This window comes from Coregonus lavaretus (genome assembly GCF_964263955.1).
Source record: "Coregonus lavaretus genome assembly, chromosome: 4".
Lineage (NCBI taxonomy): Eukaryota > Metazoa > Chordata > Actinopteri > Salmoniformes > Salmonidae > Coregonus > Coregonus lavaretus.
Genome location: NC_139991.1, coordinates 69,191,217 through 69,213,363, shown reverse-complemented (window position 1 = coordinate 69,213,363; position 22,147 = coordinate 69,191,217). Strand labels below are relative to the sequence as shown.

Below are 22,147 nucleotides of genomic sequence, written 5' to 3'. Positions count from 1 at the left end.
TGACAGACTGACGAACAGCAGTGAACATTGCGACTGTGGTACGGCTTGGTCCTGGGTGGTGACGGCAGGTTGCTATTGAATAAATACTGTCAGAGCTCTGAAAAGGGGTTGTTTCGTCTGTTTTATTGCATAACAGCAGTCACAAGTACGGTGGCCCAAAGGGGCTAAGTAGCTTTTCAAATTTAAAGACTGTGCTCGCCGTACACACAAAGCAAGTGCCTGATGTTTCTCTAAGCTTGATAATTCGGTTCTTCAACCTTTCTCCAAGCTTTATTGTTAGTGCTGGCCATCATTGTTTCTCTGAAATTTGATTACTTCTTGACAGTCAAAGTCGTGTCTATGTCCGGGATTCAATCCGATCACGTGTTGTAGCGCGCTTGACACCACAAGGCAATTTCTGGTTGAGCCGACATTTGCAGCGTTTACTGTGAATGCGATCTCTACAAACACGGGAACATTGCCTTTTTAAAAGGGGCATTGTTGAAAACGCGTGATCGGATTGAATCCAGCCATATATTATTCTGTTCAGAGATGAAGGCGTCACATTTTTCGATACGATTGCTATTACAGTGTTACTCATTACTCAGATACAAAACCCAATGATGCAACAGGACAATCAGTTGTGGGAACAGTTGTGGGAACAACTAGAATGTCTGCAAAGACATGATGGAACATTTGAGAGCCCAGGCTGGCACAGACAACTCCAGTCATAGGAACTTTCTCAGAAAGATTAGCCTGGCTCCAGATCTGATTGTGCTTTGGCTTCCTCTCTGCCTGTCGTGTTCCCATTATCATGACAGCAATAGTTAGTCGAAGGACTTGGCTGAAGGCAAGCACATCCAAATCTGGGACCAAGCTACTGAAGGATATCTTTAGACTGCCCTTAATCTGTAATGGAGATTGTAATGGAGTGTTTAAGTTGGGCCAGGGGAAACATAGTGATATTGATAGGGGTGTAAATTGGACCATATTGCTGTCCTGCATAAGCATTCTAAATGTAACGAGTACTTTTGGGTGTCAGGGAAAATGTATGGGAGTAAAAAGTACATATTTTCATTAGGAATGTAGTGGAGTAAAAGTAAAAGTTGTCAAAAATTAGTACAGATATATTTTAAAAAACGACTTCAGAAGTACTTTAAAGTATTTTTTAACTTAAGTACTTTACACCACTGATCATTTTTTATGTTAGCCATACCTATGTATTTCAGTGTCTATGACTGCAATGTGGGTATTAAAAGGCTTGAACTTGAAACTTGAACTTGAATAAGATATATCATAAGAATAAACATAAATGAGCTCCTCTCATGATGTTAAACACTTCCTCTCTTCTCTTTCTTGCAGGCTGATTTACAGCATGCTTTATTCACTCCACTTTATAAGCGGTAAAGCTGGGCCAGGTCAAGGCCATGTCATGTCCAGGTCAGGGCCAGGTCACGGCCAGGTCACGGCCAGGTCACGGCCAGGTCAGGGCCAGGTCACGGCCAGGTCAGGGCCAGGTCAGGGCCAGGTCACGGCCAGGTCAGGGCCAGGTCACGGCCAGGTCAGGGCCAGGTCACGGCCAGGTCAGGGCCAGGTCAGGGCCAGGTCACGGCCAGGTCAGAGAGCACAGGGCATTAATAATATAAGAAAAAGGTGACAGCCTTACAAAGATCCTTTAGGGTCAAAACTTTGCTAATACAACTACAGGAGCATCTAAACAGGTATTTTGGTAGCTCTTTATTTTACACATACTTTTCCGTTGGCATTTGTTGTACCCTGTAGCTGTGGACATTTGTTGGATAAACCTACTCATCTTTTGAACAGCCATCATCTTAATGAGACTTGACAATATGGCTGCTTAAAATATGCAATAATAGATACAATCTTTTATTCCAATGTTTGTCATTGCCAAATGTCGAGAGAGTGACGTCAGTTGTCATACATATGGTTAGCTGCCATTGCATTACAAGTTGTTCATCATGTTGTTCTTTCTGTAGACTTCATGTCAGTCTTAGTAAAGTTCTGTTGACTTCCCGCTTCTGAGAGGCAATGCATTCCAGGAACACAGTATCTGTCTATCTGTGTGATCTGTGGGTTTGTGTCAGGCCTTCCCTGACATATCAGCATTGCTTACACTCATTGGTAGGCCAAAGGCAGTTGAACCTTCTCACTGTGCTCTTATCTGCCACAGCAACTCATACTAGTAGGTCAAGGACAGGTCACAGGTAGGTGAAGGACAGGTTACCGGTAGGTGGCTGTACTGAAACGTGCTTGATCAGCACAGTGTATTTCCTTCCAAATGCAGCTATACAATATTATACCTTTAGAGTTAATTGCAATAAACATAATCATGAGATACATTCTGGAGATGAATTGGATATTTAAAACTCAAGCCTCGAGTTAATCTTACAGGGAAATTTCACCGCTGCTCTTTCACTGTATTGAATTTTACATTATTTTATTTTTTAAAACATTTTTAGTAATTTAGCAGACGCTCTTATCCAGAGCGACTTACAGTTAGTGAGTGCATACATTTTTCATACTGCCCCCCCCCCCATGGGAAACTAACCCACAACCCTGGCGTTGCAAGCGCCATGCTCTACCAACTGAGCTACAGGGGACTATGAATTGAATTATAAATGTCCATTAATATGTTGTAGTGTCGAGTCAATGCTGGCAATTATTGCTGTGAAACAAAGGAGTCCGCTCATACTGAACCCTTGATCATACGTTTTATTCATATCACAAGATTCCAGCATAAGTTTTACAGATGTCATGACACCCGGAGAGCGGCGTCCCAGATTGCAATGGCCGCTCTAACCTCTTCTTCGTTTTTACCCAGTATATATAATCTTCCCAAGATATGGGTGGCTCCCTCTACTGTCCAATCCCCTGTCTACAACACACACTTCCTGTCTTTTGTATGTGGCGTCACACTAAAAACGGCTCTCTTTCTGCCAAATAAACATCCTCTCAGATTCCACTTAAAAACATTAACAAAGTCATAATCTTCATATACGACAATGTTATTAACATATAATGTGTCATAAGAATCAATAATTTCCTCACAACGCGCAAATACGAGCGTTTCTGCATCTCACTGGTAGAAACGGGCCATCTACATTTCCTGATTGTAAACCACAATATCCAGAATTCATAGCGATGTCAGAACGTAGTACCACCCCTGTCGAGGTGGATCCAGTTGAGAAAGGGTGTCAACAGGTAGCTAACGTTACTCACTGGATCAGACAGTCGTTCATAGAACATCAGCTTGCGAATAACTATTTATTTTTATGCCGACAACAACTGTAAAGTTTAGTCATGCTGTGGTGCTCAGTACCTGGATGTGCAAACTACAAGCAAGCACAGGCTGCTGGGGTAACATTTAATCGGTTACCTTACTAAGAAGTCGAGCAGAGAGGCTTTGTGATGGCCACTCCAATACCTTTACTTTGTTGTCCTTAAGCCATTTTGCCACAACTTTGGAAGTATGCTTGGGGTCAATGTCCATTTGGAAGACCCATTTGCGACCCAGCTTTAACTTCCTGACTGATATCTTGAGATGTTGCTTCAATATATCCACATACTTTTCCTTCCTCATGATGCCATCTATTTTGTGAAGTGCACCAGTCCCTCCTGTAGCAGAGCACCCCCACAGCATGATGCTGCCACCCCTGTGCTTCACGGTTGGGATGGTGTTCTTCGGCTTGCAAGCATCCCCCTTTTTCCTCCAAACATAACGATGGTCATTATGGCCAAACAGTTCTATTTTTGATTCATCAGACCAGAGGACATTTCTCCAAAAAGTACGATCTTGGTCCCCATGTCAGTTGCAAACCGTACTCTGGCTTTTTTATGGCAGTTTTGGAGCAGTGGCTTCTTCCTTGCTGAGCGGCCTTTCAGGTTATGTCGATATAGGACTAGTTTTACTGTGGATATAGATACTTTTGTACCTGTTTCCGCCAGCATCTTCACAAGGTCCTTTGCTGTTGTACTGGGATTGATTTGTACGTTAATCTCTAGGAGACTGAACGCGTCTCCTTCCTGAGCCGTATGACGGCTGCGTGGTCAAATGATGTTTATACTTGCGTACTATTGTTTGTACAGATGAACGTGTAACCTTCAGGCGTTTGGAAATTGCTCCCAAGGATGAACCAGACTTGTGGAGGTCTACAATTCTTTTTTCTGAGGTCTTGACTGATTTCTTTTGATTTTCCTATGATGTCAAGCAAAGAGACACAGAGTTTGAAGGTAGGCCTTGAAATACATCCACAGGTACACCTCTAATTGACTCAAATGATGTCAATTAGCCTATCAGAAGCTTCTAAAGTCATGACATCATTTTCTGGAATTTTCCAAGCTGTTTAAAGGCACAGTAAACTTAGTGTATATAAACTTCTGACCCACTGGAATTGTGATACAGTGATCTATAAGTGAAATAATCTGTCTTTAAACAATTGTTGGAAAAATTACTTGTGTCATGCACAACCGGCTTGACAAAACTATAGTTTGTTAACAAGAAGTTTGTGGAGTGGTTGAAAAACGAGTTTTAATGATTCCAACATAAGTGTATGTAAACTTCTGACTTCAACTGTAACTGTTAGCTAGCTAACTAACTACCACAGAGGCTAACGAGAATGGCCTATGTGTTCTATTTACAGAGTCCGATCCCATAAAGATCTACAGCGGCATCAACATCAAGCTCAGCACCAGGAACTAGTAGTGATGGGGGGAAAAGTCAATAGTTACATATCGGGATATTATTTTTGACAATATCGCAATGTTATTTTTGCCCTAGTTGGCTGTACCTGAATCAAAATGCCAGCATTTTTCCTTCATAGCTTGTTCTCTATCTTCTTTTTAAATAGGGAGCCAATTTGTTTTCAGCACTTTTATTTCCATGACTGAACAAAACTCGTTTTCTCATGGCTCTCTCGTCCCTCTGCAGCAGACATATGATGAGCAATATGTTTGGAACATCAAATCGCAATACATATAGAATCGTGAGAATTGCAGTAAATATCACATTGGCACCTAAGTATCGTGATAATATCGTATCGTGAGGTCCCTGGCAATTTCCAGCTCTAGGAAGTAGTGTAAGTCACCTTTCCTAAATCTTTCAATGACTCCATGATGAGCAAATAAATATACTGGAGCTAGGCATAAACATGGTCTGTGTCTTGTTGTCATAGTTGGTGTGTTTATAAGTAGTCTAGCTACAACTTCTACTGTATTTTTGTCTGAGGCCAAGTTGATTGTTTATGAAAAGCTTGAAGTCTAAATTTGTGTCTGTTGGGGGTGGGTATTGTGTGTGAAGGTTCGTATGCATGATCTACTGACACGAGGGGGGTGGGTGGATATAGTACTTTGTTTGAGTGTGTATTAATAGGGACAAAGTAGTAAAATGTTGGCTAATCACTGACTACTGTGTGTCCTACAGACTAATCCTGCTGCTGCTGCTGATGACGTTGACACCAGCTTTAATAGTACAGATCCTGTTGACTCATTGGATGAAAGCTTTCAGCCAGGAACAAGCTCAACATCATCTGTCTCGGAAGAGGAAAAGACTGCACGGGGCTGGCAAGAACCAAAGTGTATAGTCTGAGTCTAAGGTCATGGAGCTCATGAAGTTCTGCCAGACCAGCTGCCATTGCCCAAAACAAGATGAGGCTCACCAGCTGAAGAACATTCAGGACCCTGCCTGGAACATTCAGCCAACACAACATCGATATTCAGTTAGACTGACTTTGTAGTATAATATAGAATGCGTAGTATGCTCAGAACTGCATTGTGGTATAGATATTGCTAGCTGTTTTACCTGCAGTGCCTTTCGGAAAGTTTACAGACCCCTTCACTTTTTCCACATTTTGATAGGTTACAGCCTTATTCTAAAATTGATTAAATTGTTTTTTTTTCCCTCATCAATTCCTTCGACCTCATGGCTTGGTTTTTGCTCTGACATGCACTGTCAGCTGTGGGACCTTATATAGACAGGTGTGTGCCTTTCCAAATCATGTCCAATCAATTGAATTTACCACAGGTGGACTCCAATCAAGTTGTAGAAACGTCTCAAGGATGATCAATGGAAACAGGATGCACCTGAGCTCAATTGCGTGTCTCATAGCAAAGGGTCTGAATACTTATGTAAATAAGGTATTTCTGTTTTTTCTGTTTAATAAATTGTAAAAAAAAAAAAATAATCTGTTTTCGCTTTGTTATTATGGGGTATTGTGTGTAGATTGCTGAGGATTATTATTTTAAAAATCAATTTTAGAATAAGGCTGTAACGTAACAAAATGTGGAAAAAGTCAAGGGGTCTGAATACTTTCCGAAGGCACTGTATGTATATAATGGTGTTTTATATCATTTTTACTTTTTTAAATTTTTTATACAAGTGACTGACTTGTGACTAAATGATTCCAGCTGCATCAGAACCAATAAAGTGTTGAATTCAACTTCTGGATCAATTCATTGTTATATTCATGAAATGTATTTGGAAGTAACTAGTTACAATCTTACTGCTACAAATGATGCAGGAAGTTGGTGCATCATTTAAACTTTAATTGGTTGGCAAGTAAATAAGTAGCAAATACTGTAAATAGACATGGATTGTATTCAAGACCAAGTTTATTTGCTCTGATTACCCGAGGTGAGTTTACACAGCAGTATGCAGGATCAGTTATGGCAATGTATGACATACAGTGGGGAAAAAGTATTTAGTCAGCCACCAATTGTGCAAGTTCTCCCACTTAAAAAGATGAGAGAGGCCTGTAATTTTCATCATAGGTGCACGTCAACTATGACAGACAAAATGAGGAAAAGAAATCCAGAAAATCACATTGTAGGATTTTTAATGAATTTATTTGCAAATTATGGTGGAAAATAAGTATTTGGTCAATAACAAAAGTTTCTCAATACTTTGTTATATACCCTTTGTTGGCAATGACACAGGTCAAACGTTTTCTGTAAGTCTTCACAAGGTTTTCACACACTGTTGCTGGTATTTTGGCCCATTCCTCCATGCAGATCTCCTCTAGAGCAGTGATGTTTTGGGGCTGTCACTGGGCAACACGGACTTTCAACTCCCTCCAAAGATTTTCTATGGGGTTGAGATCTGGAGACTGACTAGGCCACTCCAGGACCTTGAAATGCTTCTTACGAAGCCACTCCTTTGTTGCCCGGGCGGTGTGTTTGGGATCATTGTCATGCTGAAAGACCCAGCCACGTTTCATCTTCAATGCCCTTGCTGATGGAAGGAGGTTTTCACTCAAAATCTCACGATACATGGCCCCATTCATTCTTTCCTTTACACGGATCAGTCGTCCTGGTCCCTTTGCAGAAAAACAGCCCCAAAGCATGATGTTTCCACCCCCATGCTTCACAGTAGGTATGGTGTTCTTTGGATGCAACTCAGCATTCTTTGTCCTCCAAACACGACGAGTTGAGTTTTTACCAAAAGGTTCTATTTTGGTTTCATCTGACCATATGACATTCTCCCAATCCTCTTCTGGATCATCCAAATGCACTCTAGCAAACTTCAGACGGGCCTGGACATGTACTGGCTTAAGCAGGGGGACACGTCTGGCACTGCAGGATTTGAGTCCCTGGCGGCGTAGTGTGTTACTGATGTTAGGCTTTGTTACTTTGGTCCCAGCTCTCTGCAGGTCATTCACTAGGTCCCCCCGTGTGGTTCTGGGATTTTTGCTCACCGTTCTTGTGATCATTTTGACCCCACGGGGTGAGATCTTGCGTGGAGCCACAGATCGAGGGAGATTATCAGTGGTCTTGTACGTCTTCCATTTCCTAATAATTGCTCCCACAGTTGATTTCTTCAAACCAAGCTGTTTACCTATTGCAGAGTCAGTCTTCCCAGCCTGGTGCAGGTCTACAATTTTGTTTCTGGTGTCCTTTGACAGCTCTTTGGTCTTGGCCATAGTGGAGTTTGGAGTGTGACTGTTTGAGGTTGTGGACAGGTGTCTTTTATACTGATAAAAAGTTCAAACAGGTGCCATTAATACAGGTAACGAGTGGAGGACAGAGGAGCCTTTTAAAGAAGAAGTTACAGGTCTGTGAGAGCCAGAAATCTTGCTTATTTGTAGGTGACCAAATACTTATTTTCCACCATAATTTACAAATAAATTCATTAAAAATCCTACAATGTGATTTTCTGGATTTTTTTTCCTCAATTTGTCTGTCATATTTGACGTGTACCTATGATGAAAATTACAGGCCTCTCTCATCTTTTTAAGTGGGAGAACTTGCACAATTGGTGGCTGACTAAATACTTTTTTCCCCACTGTATATACAGTAGAAGAGAAAGATACTACTAACGCCTATAAAAAATACTACAGTTCTACAAAGGGAATACTTGGATATGGTGTGTTTGGTGGGTGCAGGGTGTTCGGAGTCACTGTGATACAAGTGGTAATTGTTGTTATGGACCTTTCACATCTCCTCGAGTCATCAACTTCTTTTTATCCAACATAATGTCCGTCGTGTGAGGGACAAATTGCTCGAATGGCCTTAACAACACATGCAGGCAAGTAGATTCCATGTCCTGTACCTAGCTTATCCCCACGTAAAACAAACCCCCAACATAATCTGTAGGCCACCAAGCGGTATTGTCTGTGAGAGAATGACAAAAACGCGATCAGACTTTCATGGTCAATCATTGTGTACTGTCTGTATTCCTGCTGTAGCAGCACAATGCAGAATATTACACATCTCACAGACACGCGTTAGCTAGCTACAACACACAGGTATAGTTACTCAAAGACTAATATAAAGCCAAAGTCATAAAGCCAGTTGCTTTGCCTTCGTCGTCATCATCAAAACATTTATCCAGTTTTGCTCCTAAGAAGATGCACGGTAGCTAGCTAGCTATAACAGACTACAGTCGTGGTCAAAGGTTTTGAGAATGACACAAGTATTGGACTTCACAAAGTTTGCTGCTTCAGTGTTATTAGATATTTTTGTCAGATGTTACTATGGTATACTGAAGTATAATTACAAGCATTCCATAAGTGTCAAAGGCTTTTATTGACAATTACATTAAGTTTATGCAAAGAGTCAATATTTGCAGTGTTGACCCTTCTTTTTCAAGAACTCTGCAATCCGCCCTGGCATGCTGTCAATTAACTTCTGGGCCACATCCTGACTGATGGCAGCCCATTCTTGCATAATCAATGCTTGGAGTTTGTCAGAATTTGTGGGGGTTTGTTTGTCCACCCGCCTCTTGAGGATTGACCACAAGTTCTCAATGGGATTTAGGTCGGGGGAGTTTCCTGGCCATGGACCCAAAATGTCGATGTTTTGTTCCCTGAGCCACTTAGTTATCACTTTTGCCTTATGGCAAGGTGCTCCATCATGCTGGAAAAGTGTCACGAGAATTTTGTCATCTCAATGGTTGAAGTCAACTACTTCTCAAATCTTTGAATAATTCCCAGAGGTTGTAAATCTCTAGTTAAATAATGAATTAAACAAAGACCCCTTTCTGCAATGATCAGTATTTATTCAGAGAGCGCTCTGGCACAAAATGGGCGCACAGTCTTTTTATACACACACATCATACACATCATACACACATACACACACACACACATGTTCTTATCATAGCCTACTCCTTGCTCGGGCAGGCTGCATTTTTTCTCTATTCCCATACATAGTTATCGCTGTTCTCACAATATTCTGCAAGCCTCTCACTCCCCTTCCCTGTGTGGGGACATCTGATTTTGAAACCGGTCTCCTGTTATTGGTTTCAACGTTTGCACTTCTGCTTTCCTAATTACAAGACACAAATACTCTGTTGCTGGGCAAATATGCATCTTATATAAACACATATGATTAACTCTCTAAGCTCTAGTCTTCTAATAGTCATACATTATTAGTTTAACTGAGGGTGTGACATTTTAATCATATCTTACTCACACATTTCTTTATCAAAAAGGCATTGTTCGTCACCAAACTGTTCTTGGATGGTTGGGAGAAGTTGCTCTCGGAGGATGTGTTGGTACCATTCTTTATTCATGGCTGTGTTCTAAGGCAAAATTGTGAGTGAGCCCACTCCCTTGTCTGAGAAGCAACCCCACACATGAATGGTCTCAGGATGCTTTACTGTTGGCATGACACAGGACAGATGGTAGCGCTCAGCTTGTCTTCTCCGGACAAGCTTATTTCCGGATGCCCCAAACAATCGGAAAGGGGATTCATCTGAGAAAATGACTTTACCCCAGTCCTCAGCAGTCCAATCCCTGTACCTTTTGCAGAATATCAGTCTGTCCTTGATGTTTTTCCTGGAGAGAAGTGGCTTCCTCGCTGCCCTTCTTGACACCAGGCCATCCTCCAGAAGTCGTTGGCCTCACTGTGCGTGCAGTTGCACTCACACCTGCCTGCTGCCATTCCTGAGCAAGCTCTGCACTGGTGGTGCCCCAATCCCACAGCTGAATCAACTTTAGGAGACGGTCCTGGCGCTTGCTGGACTTTCTTGGGCTCCCTGAAGCCTTCTTCACAACAATTGAACCTCTCTCCTTTAAGTTCTTGATGATCCGATAAATGGTGGATTTAGGTGCAATCTTACTAGCAGCAATATCCTTGCGTGAAGCCCTTTTTGTGCAAAGCAATGATGACGGCACGTGTTTCCTTGCAGGTAACCATGGTTAACAGAGGAAGAACAATGATTTCAAGCACCACCCTCCTTTTAAAGTTTTCAGTCTGTTATTCTAACTCAATCAGCATGACAGTGTTCTCCAGCCTTGTCCTCGTCAACACTGTCACCTGTGTTAACGAGAGAATCACTGACATGATGTCAGCTGCTCCTTTTGTGGCAGGGCTGAAATGCAGTGGAAATGTTGGCAAAGAGGGACTTTGCAATTAATTGCAATTCATCTGATCACTCTTCATAACATTCTGGAGTATATGCAAATTGGCATCATAAAAACTGAGGCAGCGGACTTTGTGAAAATTAATATTTGTGTCATTCTCAAAACGTTTGACCACGACTGTACAGTACATTTTGGGTATAGCAAACAAAGCTAGCTAGCTCAACTTGGCTAGCTTGGTTTGTAGTGGTACTAGAAACCCTGTTATGGCCGAATTGATACAAAATGATACTGTACTAAACAACACTGCCTCACGTGAAAGGAGAGATTATATTGCTAGCTAACTAGCTACCGACAGCAAAACAAGTTACTCGTTTGTCATTTGCCCTTCTGATCCAGCTGGTCTAGGCTGCCACCGCCAGTTGATCTTGGAGGTTCCGAAGAATGCGTCCAGCACACCACTATCCATATGTGCGTCGAAACTTCGATGGTCTGTCACAGACACACGATCCATGGGGTCTGCAGTGACCCTCTCCAGTAAAAATTGTCCGCAATCAAATTCGTTGCAGCACAGACATTCCTCTTCTGTCGGCATGGCTGGACAGCACCCACATAGGCACCACCAGTCAGAGTCTGACCGTGGCTTGCCATTGCTGCTTGCTGATCTCGCAGTTCTTATTCTAGCTGTCTCAACTCCTCTTCAGTGTATTCCAGCTCAAATGAATAGGGCCGTATGTCCCTATGTTAGTATGTAAAAGAACATCAAAAACGGTTTAGTCATCCAGCTCTTCCTGGACAAAGGAATTATCAGAAGTAGCCATTGTAATTATTGACCCATCTCAGACAGAGCACGGTAACATAGCTCCAATGAACCTGTAAAAACTAGAAATGCCCCCGTTTTGAAAAGCCTGCCTTTGAGGGTGAGAACACAATTGAACAAAAAAGTAGGGCTTCCGTCAGGCTGTAGTCTTTAAAAAGCCAGGGAAAATGAGTCAACCTAGATATCCTGCAATGTCGTGGCAGATAGGAACATCGTTGAGACAAGTCCAATGGCTCTATTGAACAAGGACAACTATAACTACTCGTTGCTAGCTTGATTGTGCAATCGGCGAAACACAAAGGCGCCAATAATTGCTACAGAACCTGACTCCATTCATTTTTAGATCACGAGACAGCAAGCTCAATTAACCAATGACATCTTTGGTTGAACTCTCCCAGGGTGAAAATTCTAAAATACCGCTATGGTGCATAATTATGTCTGAAACACCTCTCATCACTCATAATAGGTGTAGGGAGACTGGAAAAACACCCCAAATAGTGTCTAGCGGTGAAGTTTCCCTTTAACTGACCATGCTTTATCTATGGTTGTAGGCCTTAATGATTCCACTGGATATGACTGGAAACAGGAAGTCATTCACTCACTGGCTGCATTTCGACAGGCAGCCCAATCTAATATTTTTTTGACCAATCAGATCAGTTCTGAAAAAGATCTGATGTGAAAAGATCTGATGTGATTTGTCAAAAGACCAATTCGGGGAAATAAAATTCAGAATTGGGCTGATGTGATATGATTGTCACTATGGTGGAATGGAATGTATTGTATTGTATTGTATATTTGTATTGTATTGTTTTGTATTGTATAATATTTTTGCATTTATTAAGTATCCCAAATAGTTCCTGCCAAGGAAGCAGTTACTCTTCCTGGGGTCCAGCAACATTAAGGCAGTTATATGCAATTTAAAATATTAAATGATATTAAATTTCATAACACAATGGAACATTAGAAACACAATTGTCATCTCAAATGACCAAATCTATAAGGATTTCCCATCCATGCGTCCAGCAATGACATAAGAAACCCCCACCTTGTGCATAGATCGGCCAATTTAGTGGGTCAATGAATGGCATTCCACTTACTCCCCGTCCTCCCATCCTCTTGGCCATGAACTTCATTGTAGGATGTAGTGAAGAACTCCCCCACTTCATTGTAGGATGTAGTGCAGAAGACCTCCCCCACTTCATTGTAGGATGTAGTGCAGAAGACCTCCCCCACTTCATTGTAGGATGTAGTGCAGAAGACCCCCCCCCCCCCTTCATTGTAGGATGTAGTGCAGAAGACCCCCCCCGTCATTGTAGGATGTAGTGTAGAAGACCTCCCCCTTCATTGTAGGATGTAGTGCAGAAGACCTCCCCCCTTCATTGTAGGATGTAGTGCAGAAGACCTCCCCCCTTCATTGTAGGATGTAGTGCAGAAGACCTCCCCATTCATTGTAGGATGTAGTGCAGAAGACCTCCCCCCTTCATTGTAGGATGTAGTGCAGAAGACCTCCCCATTCATTGTAGGATGTAGTGCAGAAGACCCCCCCCTTCATTGTAGGATGTAGTGCAGAAGACCTCCCCCCTTCATTGTAGGATGTAGTGCAGAAGACCCCCCCCCCCCCCTCATTGTAGGATGTAGTGCAGAAGACCCCCCCCCCCCAACCCCCCGTCATTGTAGGATGTAGTGAAGAAGACCTCCCCCCTTCATTGTAGGATGTAGTGCAGAAGACCTTCCCCTTCATTGAAAGATATAGTGCAGAAGACCTCCCCCTTCATTGTAGGATGTAGTGCAGAGGACCTCCCCCCTTCATTGTAGGTTGTAGTGCAGAAGACCTCCCCCTTCATTGTAGGTTGTAGTGCAGAAGACCTCCCCCCTTCATTGTAGGATGTAGTGCAGAAGACCTCCCCCCTTCATTGTAGGATGTAGTGCAGAAGACCCCCCCCCCCCCTTCATTGTAGGATGTAGTGCAGAAGACCCCCCCGTCATTGTAGGATGTAGTGTAGAAGACCTCCCCCTTCATTGTAGGATGTAGTGCAGAAGACCTCCCCCCTTCATTGTAGGATGTAGTGAAGAAGACCTCCCCCCTTCATTGTAGGATGTAGTGCAGAAGACCTTCCCCTTCATTGAAAGATATAGTGCAGAAGACCTCCCCCTTCATTGTAGGATGTAGTGCAGAGGACCTCCCCCCTTCATTGTAGGTTGTAGTGCAGAAGACCTCCCCCTTCATTGTAGGTTGTAGTGCAGAAGACCTCCCCCCTTCATTGTAGGATGTAGTGCAGAAGACCTCCCCCCTTCATTGTAGGATGTAGTGCAGAAGACCGGCATTGTGACTAATGGCGCCGAAGGAGATGCCTGCCGTTTTACGGGCTCCTAACCAATTGTGTTATTGTGTGTGTTTTTTCGCGTTATTTGTAACTTATTTTGTACATAATGTTTCTGCCACCGTCTCTTATGACCGAAATGAGCTTCAGGATATCAGGACAGCGATTACTCACCTCGTACTGGACGAAGATTTTTTCTTTAACGAGTCAGACGCGAAGGATTTTCTTCAGACACCTGACAAGGCCCAAATTCCCATCATTCTCATGAGAAAGAGACAGAGATATCGGGGACGTGGGTCGGGGTGCTTTGTAAGGATCCGACGGTGAGTGTGTAATCTGCCTCTACCATCAGTCCTATTAGCCAACGTACAATCATTGGATAACAAAATAGACAAACTAAGATCACGGATTAAAAACTGTAATATCTTATGTTTCACGAGTCGTGGCTGAACGACGACATGGATAACATACAGCTGGCGGGATATACGCTGCATCGCCAAGATAGAACAGCTGCCTCCGGTAAGACGAGGGGTGGCGGTCTGTGTATATTTGTAAACAACAGCTGGTGCACGAAATCTAATATTAAGGAAGTCTCGAGGTTTTGCTCGCCTGAGGTAGAGTATCTCATGATAAGCTGTAGACCACAGTATTTACCAAGATAGTTTTCATTTCGGATTAAGGGCAGAATTGATTAAATCTAGCACTAATTTAGCAATCTATACTGAACAGAGAAATATAAACACAACATGCAACGATTTCTAAGATTTTTCTGAGTTACAGTTCATATAAGGAAATCAGTCAATTGAAATAAATAAATTAGGCCCTAATCTATGGATTTCACATGACTGGGCAGGTGCGCAGCCATGGGTGGGCCTGGGGGTGCTGTTGGAGAGACGCATCTCTGCAGTGCTCCACCAATGTTCCGTCAAAAAAATTATCTAACATAAATAATGTAGCAGATATAGGATATGGTAGAAAGAATATGTGGCATTTTCTGTAGTTTACAGGCTGGAGATAAAATGTATGACAACGTAATGAGACAGACACTTTTTACATCATGCAGGTTTCTCAGATTAAATAGCCTAACCTAAATGGCACTCAATCAAAGAAAAAATTTGCTGTCATGTTAACAAACAACATATCCTAAAAACAGGACAGGTCAAAGTAAAATTGACATTATAAACTGGGTTGTTCGAGCCCTGAATGCTGATTGGCTGACAGCCATGGTATATCAGACTGTATATCACAGGTATGACAAAACATTTATTTTTACTGCCCTAATTACGTTGGTACCCAGTTTATAATAGCAATAAGGCACCTCGGGGGTTTGTGGTATATGGCCAATATACCACGACTAAGGGCTGTATCCTAAGAACAGCCCTTAGCCGTGGTTTATTGGCCATATACCACACCCCCTCGAGCATTATTGCTTAAATATAGAATGGACAATCCAGGAGTTTCACCCGATTGTCATGATCAGGGGTTTCAAGTTTGTATCTGTCAATTTTTGACAAGCTGATCATAGCGAAAAATTAAATACTTCAGCATTTCCCACTGTGTAAACACATTGGAAATAGGCTCGGATAACTCCTGATAAAGTTGGGTGGCTGATATTCAGAACTTAAATAGCTAAATTGATTAGTCACAGGAATTAGGACTTATAAAGCCAATGCAATGGCCTGTTTTACAAACAGTGGGCCTACCACGTTTGGGCATTCATACAATTCCATTTCAGGCAACACTGTAGGCTACACCTCAGTAAGCACGGATCGACACCGACGTCTTTTTTTGGTGCAGTTCCGGACTTGATTTCCTCATACATGGACATTGGTTTTTGGTCCGGTCCGGACCAAATCTGAACCAATCATAGACGTCTATGTTTGGTTAAGTTTTTGTCCGGTCTGGACCAGCCTTGATTTGACCCAAACATAGACATCTATAAATTACTTATTTTTAACCAAAGATTTTCCTGATTTCAACATCCGGAAAATACATATTTTCAATGTCTGTAAAATACGTATTCTTAACATACGGAAAATGTTTCACCTTTCATTCAGAACCTAAATTAAACATAACTTCAACGTCTGGAAAAGACGTTACCAGTATTTTTTGTTCTCGCCCATGGCGGCAGAATGGCAAGGACCAGGCCTGCCAATCAGAATTAGTTTTTCCCCACGAAAGGGCTTTATTACGGACAGAAAACACATTTCTGTTCAGTATAAAAACTTTTAGCTGACATGGGCTAATTGAGTGACTGTCAGTGACTGACATTACAGAACAACTGCTGATGCATAACCAAATTTCACCTGGTCAATTCTACTATTCTAACTCTCAACAAGAAGTTGAGTCCCGAATGGATCCGCGGGCCTACAGTTCAGTTGCCCATCCCTGGTCAGTTGTTCTCAGAAAAAGATTGGTAATACTTTTTTCCCTAACTGTGAACAGTAGTACTGTAATGGTATACCAAATGGTTAAGGGGAATCTGCCTATGTCCATTTTTTTATCCCAAGCACATCTAGCTTCTACTCCATCCATCTGCGCAAGTAGATGACAGCAATAGTAAAGCTCCACTTCAACTATTCTGAGGCCTGGAACCGTTGCTTACCTGAACCCTTAGGCCGGGATTCAATCTGATCACGCTTTGTTGGCTATGCAATGTTCCCGTGTTAGCGGACTGCATTCACAGTGAATGTTGCATGTCGCTCAATCTAAAAGTACCTTTAAATGGTACATAGAGATCAAAGAGTGATTGGATTTAATCCTGGCCTAACTCTCTCTAGTTATACCTCAATAAGTGCCAAATGGTTCTGTTTGGGAGAGAGAAGTCATTTTGGTGGAACTTTCTGTAAACCACCTGTTAATAATGCATTATCATTGGACCTATACGGTGGCTTTATAGTCACGTCTCGCTTGTCTCGATTCTTTCAAATTTAAAACAGCGGAAATATGCTTTATAAAACATGCTATAATAATCCATGTTGCTGTTCTCTATAGGGTAATGTCAGACCGGACAATAATTACAGGACAATAAATGGCAGTGCATCAGTGAGGTTTATTAGTGTAACTATACGGACAACGTATCGCATACACCACAAAGATAACTGGCAAAACTCATGATCGTACAATATAAAAAAAGAAATGTTTTAAAATGAACAAAACACATAAAAAAAAAAAAAAAAAGGAATCTATTGGTTATAGCGATGAAAATCGCTGTCTTGATGGCTTGTGTCAATCCTTTGTGTGTGTGTGTGTGTGGTTCTTGCGAAAACAGGACGTGTCCCGACACTAGTGGAATTGTCCTCGGAGCAACCCACTGAACGCATGTCTATTCCCATGTAGGGCTGGATACCAATCCAATAATTTGCTTCCTGTCTTTGTTGACTGAAATGACCGGACAGGTTTTGTGAAAGAGCAATAGCTCCATCTAGCCGTCACGTAGCCAAAGCGTAGCCTAGTTCCTCACAAATCCTTTCCACCCTAGAAAACCTTTCAGATCTTCGAAGACAAGTTGGAGTAAGAAGAAGCAAATTAGTTATTGAATTGAAATCCCACCCAATAACAACGCAGTACTATCTCAACGCTTTATCAAATGTCCGAGGCAGAGGATAGACTAATGTGATAGAACATGAACAGGAGAACAATACTGATTGAAGAAACATCCACATTTCCCTCGTGTTGCCCCCGCAATAGCCTCCACTTGGAGAGAATGCTACAGTTCCCTAAAATCAGTCTTACGCCAACTGGGGCTGGCCACTTTCTGCCTTGCAACAGTCTGCCACTCGCCCTCCTCCAACTCTGTCGTCCAATCAAAACACCCGGTCAAACTCAGTCTGACTCGTTGTGGCCGGGTTCCTGTTCTGATTGGCCGGCTGCTGGGGCATGTGACCTCTCCGGCGGGGCGGGGCCAGGTACTCAAACATGGACGTGTTGTGCGTGGAGAGCATGTTCTTCAGGTCCGAGGGCATGGGGTCCGACCAGAAGAAGTCGTGGTTCAAAGCGTCGTCACTGTCCGTCCTCTGCGCCGGGTCTAAGACTAGGAGCTTGTCAATCAGGTCCAGGGCGTATGGGTCCTTGACGTAGGCCTTAAGGCGGTCCTTCACCTTCCTCTTCTGGCCCTTAGGGAGCTCCATCTTCTGGTAAAGCTCGTACTTCTTGTCCACGCCTGGCCATACCTGATGGGGGAAGAGTCCAGGTTAGGAATTGAATGGTGAATGAGAATTTGTTTGTGTTAAACTGGTGGTTACACAGAGGTGTGTCTATTCTTTTCGTTGGACATAAGAATGTAAAATCACAAAGAAATCAGCTCCAAGTTATTTTTATTTAGGAAATCTGTTCAGGTATTCCCACGCATAAATAGAGGAACATATCCCAATGTAATCAAGGTTGGAAATGATTCTGTTTTTGTCAAATACTATCCGTTTGGGATTCTTGAGCTCAATTTGCAGTATACAAATTATTTATAATGTTCCGGCCACCCCGACCATCCGCTCAAGGAAAAACTGGCCCATGGCTGAATGTAATTGGGGACCCTGATATGGTTTGTGTGTGTGCATGCATCCGTGTGTGTGTTTGAGTGTGGTTTGTGTGCATACCTCTGCCGTGATAGAGCCACACAGCTGACTGATGAGTGTGAGCTGGTGCTGCTCTGTGTTGCCTTGCATGATGGGACTGCGTGTCCACATCTCCGCCATGATGCAGCCCGCACCCCACAGGTCAATGGGAGGCCCGTAATCTCTCTCACCTGACAAAACAATGTAGCTCTCGGTTTACATGCCATTAAATTACACATATTGCTACAAGCAAGCTCGGCATCTCAATATCTTGTAACTGTATAAATAGCCTGGGATTTTATGTATTTATATAGAGTCCGTTACATACAGCTTTTATAGAAATGCCATCTTCGGAAAAAATAACATTTGCCCAAACCTCTCCTCGACTACCCCCACTTACTTCCAGAAGTAGCAAAGCTGATTCAAATGGTCACCTAATTATCAAGCCCTTCATTAGTTAAATCAGCTGTGTTAGTACTCGAATATGTCACACAAGTGGACTGGCTGGGGGTACTGGAGGAGAGGTTTGGGAAACTGGAGGAGAGGTCTAGGGATTTCAGTAGCCTATCCCTGGGCATGAACCCTGCACTATGCTCCAGCCAGATGGGTTCCTTACCTAGCAGCAGCTCTGGGGGCCTGTACCAGAGTGTGACCACACGGTTGGTGTAGCGGTTGCCCTGGCTGTTCTTGGCCAGGCTGAAGGCTCGCGCCAGCCCAAAGTCAGCCAGCTTCAGCACGCCGTCTCGGGTGATGAGCACGTTAGCCGCCTTCATGTCTCTGTGTAAGATCTAAGAGGAGGAAGGTGGCCAGCGAGAGGCACAACGTTACACGGCTGAATTCAACATGCAGTGCATTTGACCCGTAATGATGATACAGATGTTGTAGTACAATAGGAATTAAATGAAGTCTATAAAAACTTGATCATTTACCCTTTTCACACTATGGTGTCGACCCAAACCCTACTGTGCTGGCTCTGATCATTCGGTTCTTTCCCTTTCTAGGTTACAGTGACTATGGATGGGAGTCTGTCATAAATGGACAGTAGCCTCACCTTGTTTCTGTGGATATAGTAGAGTCCATTCAGCAGCATCTGCATCACCTTCTTGATCTCGGCCAGGGTGAATTTCACATTGGCGTTGCTTAGCAACCCTGCCAGGTCGTGCTCACAGAAGTCAAACACCAGGTAGATGCTTCCTTTGTAGCGGTTAAACTGGGTGGCTGTGTGTTGACGAGAAGAGTAATTATACAGACACAATATATCGTATTCACACACGCAACCACTGCTCCACACACTAGTCTGGATTGGTAATCCAATACTCCGTAACTGCCTAGTGACTTCACAAAGAAACAATATGGAAGGCCCCGTGCAAGCTGTAGGTTGCTACTGGGAATGCACACCAAGGCCCATATTTGACAGTGAAATTTTTTAAAAAGGCATCTACGCAAGTAGCATGACCGACACTCACCTTTGGTTCGACAGATCTCTATGAGGTTGACAACATTCTCGTGTTTCAAGAGCTGCAGAATCTTGATCTCTCTCAAAGCAGTGATGGGGAACTGTGACAAAGAAGATGACTATTAGCATCCATGTATGTTTATAGTGTGCCATTGTCTACTGCCATGTATGTTTAGTGTGCCATTGTCAACCACTAGCCTACCCAATAAAAAGTATACATTTACATTTTAGTAATTTAGCAGACGCCCTTATCCAGAGCGACTTACAGTTAGTGAGTGCATACATTTTTCATACTGGCCCCCTGTGGGAATCGAACCCACAACCCTGGCGTTGCAAGCGCCATGCTCTACCAACTGAGCTACAGGAGGCCGGTAAGAGGCCTCTAACATCAAGCATCTCCTGTGTGTATAAAGTTGGAATGTTGATATTCATCTCATGCAGGGCATTTAGTTAGAGATGTGGCTTTGTTGTCCCTCTTACCCCTTCTTTCTCATTCTCCATCAACACTTTCTTCAGTGCTACCTTCTTCCCAGTCTGTCTGTGCTTGGCTTTGAACACCTCCCTGGAAAGGTAAAGTACGGTAAGATGAAAATGTAGAACGTATGACAATGACAAGAATATCAAATATGTTAGTGTTCTACTGACACTAGCTAGCTACCGTAGCTATGTTTATTCAGGGTATGAACTCAGAACTTGTCAGAACCTGACGTCACTATCAACACACAGGCGTGGATAAAACAGCACATGCAGGTGTCCACAAATGCATTTTAGATTGCATGCCAACTAACTGGATATATTGGGTGTCTTTCAAGATTGCAAGCTACTGTGGCTAGCTAGCCGTCGGGCTGAAGCGAACTTAACAACAGATCCTTAACGTTAGTCATGTTGCTGTCGGCACCTTTTAACTAAATAACTACTAGAAATCTTACCCAAAGGTCCCTTGGCCGATCTTGGCAAGTTTTTCATATTTAGAAAATTCATCACAGAAAGGGAATTCGACTCCGTCGTAGTATTTGGACATAATGGCGGCCTCCCGGTCAGGCCTGAGAAAAGTAAAGGGTCACGTTAGCGAAAGGTTTCGCCAGAATTACATAATTTAACTATAATATAAGTACACCAAATCATGCAGAATTAACTAATATATCTTCTAAACAACGTGAAATCACACAATGGATATTAGATATGAATATATTCATACTTTTCAGCCCCGGCGGCGTTTCCGGTTTTGTCTCGCTGCATCCCTGTTTGTTTCGACGGATCCGTGCGTGCCCAGTTCGAGATGGGAAATGTAGTCTTTGTGCTTTCACAAACTTTAACCAGAGAGAAAGAGAGGCCCAACTCGGCGGAAATCTGTCTCCCTCCAGCAGGTGGCTTTTTTTGTATTTTTTCGCACACCAAGCAAGGAGTTTTTCTATTGAGGCCAATGAGAGTCGAATTTGGTCAACAAAGGTTTATTTGATCGAATAGAAGTTTCATAATGCTTAAGTTGTTACAAGTGTACTGATATAAGTCAGACACGTGACAGCCCGGCAACTTTGAGAAAAAACACTTTATTGGAGTTGGCTATGCATATTCAAGACATGAGGCAAGTAGCATAGCATCTCTCTCCATTGAACACAGGCAGTTGAGGTTAACAACCCTCACTGAAAATTCAAAAAAGTATTACATTAATGAGATGTATCCACCAATCCAAAGAAACAATAGGCGGGAGCTAGACAGCCTGCTTGATGCTTTGTGGACAACTACTCCTAGAGCCCCACAGTGGAGGTGTCATAATACCCATAAAACCTGGCGGTCAAACAGGGAAATGGTTCCAATCGTTTTTCCACCATTCATTTTTCCCATTGGGGATTTTAGAAACACTTAAAATAAGGGCTGTGTTTCGTGTAGGGTAACATTGGCGTGAAATTTTGATAACCATGTAAATCTCTCTCAGACAACGTGATTTTTATCAATATATTCGCCTGTATTTACACTGATTCAAAATTGCTAATTAGCATCAAAGTAGATGTAGCGTCCCTGGGTGGGCACCCTCGTCGCCATTAATGTAGTGTCGAGAAAACGATGCGGAGATGCTGTGATGACAATGAATCCACTGACACTGTCCTCAATTATAATTATTTATTACATTGAAGATTTCAGCGCCAATTTACAGACTTCTGCAGACATCTGGAGAACAACCGGCCCAATCTCTTAATATGTTA

General features: G+C 42.7%; 1 protein-coding gene across 1 annotated transcript; it reads right to left on the bottom strand.

Moving 5' to 3' along the window:
* Positions 1-16,969: 16,969 nt before the first annotated feature.
* cdk9 (cyclin-dependent kinase 9 (CDC2-related kinase)) lies at positions 16,970-21,208 on the bottom strand. The gene is made up of 8 exons (XM_084160523.1): positions 21,142-21,208; positions 20,873-20,986; positions 20,424-20,505; positions 19,954-20,044; positions 19,539-19,705; positions 19,104-19,275; positions 18,530-18,678; positions 16,970-18,109 (listed from the first exon to the last, which is right to left on the bottom strand). Exons 1-8 carry the CDS (start codon positions 21,180-21,182, stop codon positions 17,744-17,746), a joined length of 1,182 nt encoding a protein of 393 aa, XP_084016649.1. The 5' UTR covers positions 21,183-21,208; the 3' UTR covers positions 16,970-17,743.
* Between the last annotated feature and the right edge of the window lie 939 nt (positions 21,209-22,147).